Raw genomic sequence first — 3,459 nt, forward strand, 5'->3', positions numbered from 1 at the left:
ATTCTTTAGAACAAGACTAGTTATAAGGACTTATAAGGAGCTAGAAAATTCCACAGGTCAGCCTTCTTGGAGAGAATTCCAAGTCCAAGCTCCAATTAAGCCTTCTTCAACAAACACAAGTCTTCTCCATGACCCAAAACCAAAGAACACCACAAAACCCTCAACAAGGTCTAAAGACCAAGTCCTTCTCCATTCTCTTCTATATTCTATTGAGCATTGCATTTCATCTCTATATCTTCTTCCTTCTTTCTTAGTACTCCCCCATAAAATCTTTGAAAACCATCCCCCCTTCCTTCATATATATATATACACTGTCTCAACCTTAGTTTCTTCTTCAATGCATAGTCCCACAATCATATTAAATATATATATATATATATACACATATTTTTCGTCGATAAATTATGATTCTTTGCTTCTTAGATTCTATTAGAAACGAAGCACCCATGGATGACATCTTAGCTCAAGTGCTCAATGGGTGCAAGCTCGCCGGAGAGCTCGAAGGCTGCCTCGCAACTCTAGCAAACCAACCCCAACTTCTCTTGAGCTCTTGTGAGAAAGTTGTAGATACATTCAATAAAGTTATCTATAGCCTTAGCCTTCAAACATCTCAACACTTGGTTCTTGGAGAGCCACTTCATGGTGGACCACGCTTGGGCTTAACAATGGGAGAAGGTTCAAGTAGTCATGGATTCATGCAACCATGCATGGACGTCATGAATCAAGAGAATGAAATTGGAGGCTTAGGAATAGGAGGAGGGAGCTCAAGAAGTATGGGCATGATAGAGTTTGGTTTTAGTCAAAGTGTGGAAGATGTTGATGTGTTTGGCCGGAGAGGAGAAGCTCCGGTCACCGGCGGGAGGATATCAGATGAACCATCGTCCTCTCACAAGCCATCATCTCGCAAGAGGTAAACTAGTTTATTCCGATAATTAAGGCTTTACTAAAGTGTATATATATATACAGAGAGAGAGAGAGAGAGAGAGAGAGAGAGAGAGATACGGTAAATGGGGATCGGGTTCCAAACTGTGGTAAGTTCTAATAGAAATATGGTCGAACAGTTTAGATAAAAATACTATATAACCTACAATTTTATTGTTAAGCCTCATTAGAGGGACTATACAACCAAAATAAAATTCATTTGATTTAAATTAGATGGTTTAACAAAGTTAACAAATTTCTATTTACATTAAATTCAATATGGGGAAGAGATTCTAACTCTCATGGCTTACTAATGATCACTTCATCGATGTTGGTTTTTTTTTTCCGTATTTTGCTACATATTTTATAATAATTGATATGTTTTAATAGGGTTTAGTCGTTTAGTGATGGTATGATTCTTAAAATAAATAAATTTATTAATTTTATATTATTGATAAAATTGAATAATAATTCAAATTTTAAGATAATAAGTGGTTTTAATCATAGTAAGGCATAAGCTAAAATAAGACCACTTCCTCCATATTCTACGTTAGCTCTAAATTAATTTAAAAATTAAATGTAAATATGACCCATGAGAAAATCTCCCAAAATTCTTTGTTCAACAATGCTTTTTAGACTTTTAGTCATTCGACTTGTTCTTAAGTTGAAAAAGATATATATACGTCTAAATATTCTGAGTTTGACATTTTAAACTGCTATTTTTGATTTTTTTTTTTAAACATATTAAATTTTGACATGATGCATATACACGAGAATAGTCAAATTAAATATTAACATTCATCCAAATTTATGATGGTGATTGACAAACACAAGAAATATAAACTTGGTCTTTCCTTTTTGTAATCTTTATAAGATATTACATAAATTATCAGTTATTTTTAGAAAAGAAATATTTTAAAAAATTGTTTCAACCTCAATTATTATAAAGGTAGCATTTTAAAAAAATAGTTGGATTTCAGGAAAGATGGTGCAGGAGCGCGCACAATGCGTGTGGCAGCACCGCGTATAGGAAATACAGAGATCCCACCTGACGATGGGTACACATGGCGGAAGTACGGTCAAAAAGATATTCTTGGCTCCAAGTTTCCAAGGTATTACTTATATCTATTATGATACTTATATATTTTTCTGATAAATGTGACATCTCATACATTAGAAGAAGCGTTTATAAATAAAAAGATAATATTTTAATATATTTGTATTTTTATTTTACATGAGTTGAGATTCAGATTTACCTCATCAATAAAAATATAACACATTATGTAGAGGATCCGATCCGATGCCAATAAACTAAGAGTTTGTTAATATCTATTATTTATATGCTAACAAAAGTTGTTGTTGTTATTTTTATTATAATTATAATTATTATTATGTTACATAAAATAAATAAAAAGTTAAATATATGCACGTGTATGCATGGACAGGAGCTATTACCGTTGCACACACAAGAATTATTATGGTTGTGAAGCAAAGAAAAAAGTGCAAAGATTAAATGAAGATCCATACACATATGAAGTGAGCTACTGTGGTGAGCACACCTGCCAAACCTCCACCTCTCCTCTCGTTATCTCTTCTCTACCTCCTCCTCCGGTCACCGGAGCCACCCTAACTCCTGCAACCTCTCTATCAACTTCTATCAACTTGGGAAGTTGGTTTTCAAGAGAAGTTGACAGTGGCCGAGTTCCGGCAGCTCTGCCTTCTTCTGAAACTCCGGCCGGCAGGGACGGAGATTATCCGGTGGCCGATCTCGCGGAAGTGATGTTTAACTCCGGCAGTAGTGGAAGTAGCATGGATGCCATTTTTAATTCAAAGCAGGAACATTGGAAAGGATAAGATCATGTTTAGTGATTAGTTTAATTACGAAAGTGTTTAATTAATTAGCTTTTTCATTGATATGCTATTGATCACTAGTCATTCTTTTTTGTTACTAATTAATGTTGTATGTGCTTCCTGATTACTTTGCTTCCTGATTACTTTGGATGGTTATACTACTTACATGGTATTAATTCTTTTTAGTCATGATTGGCTTTGTAATAAATTAAATCACAATTTTACATGTTTGGTTTCTTACTTAATGAATCATGATGGTGGTTCATTTGCATAAATAATACTTTAAAAAATAAAATAAGGGTAAATCTTTGTAAATAAATAATTATGATACCAAAGGGCTTACCGCGTAGAGGTATTTGGCCTTATTGTGAAAAATAAAAGTATTACTTGGGCCTTATTGTGAAAAATAAAAGTGTTACTTTCGATATATAGACAATCTCATTATTCTCTATAAGGGAGGGATAGGACTTTAGAATTTTAAAACTCATTTTGTAACTTTTTAAAGGGTTATAAGGTATGATAATTAACCTTTAGAAGTGTTATCTTTATTCATCTAAGTTTGGTTCAATCCCTGATATTGCAACAATAATAATCTTGTATCGCTCCAGTTGTATTATGACCCTTACTTATCTAGGAGTACCTATATTTGGCAGGTCATCTAGTCACCAAAACTAGATGAAGCAGATT

The 3,459-nt window shown here is 33.4% G+C and overlaps 1 protein-coding gene across 1 annotated transcript; it reads left to right on the top strand.

The window, feature by feature from the left end:
* The first annotated feature begins 446 nt into the window (after positions 1 to 446).
* On the top strand, positions 447 to 2,775 carry LOC120265298 (WRKY transcription factor 55-like). The gene is made up of 3 exons (XM_039273171.1): positions 447 to 910; positions 1,902 to 2,033; positions 2,367 to 2,775. Exons 1-3 carry the CDS (start codon positions 447 to 449, stop codon positions 2,773 to 2,775), a joined length of 1,005 nt encoding a protein of 334 aa, XP_039129105.1.
* Positions 2,776 to 3,459: the final 684 nt, after the last annotated feature.

The sequence above is a fragment of the Dioscorea cayenensis genome, chromosome 7 (genome assembly GCF_009730915.1).
Source record: "Dioscorea cayenensis subsp. rotundata cultivar TDr96_F1 chromosome 7, TDr96_F1_v2_PseudoChromosome.rev07_lg8_w22 25.fasta, whole genome shotgun sequence".
NCBI lineage: Eukaryota > Viridiplantae > Streptophyta > Magnoliopsida > Dioscoreales > Dioscoreaceae > Dioscorea > Dioscorea cayenensis.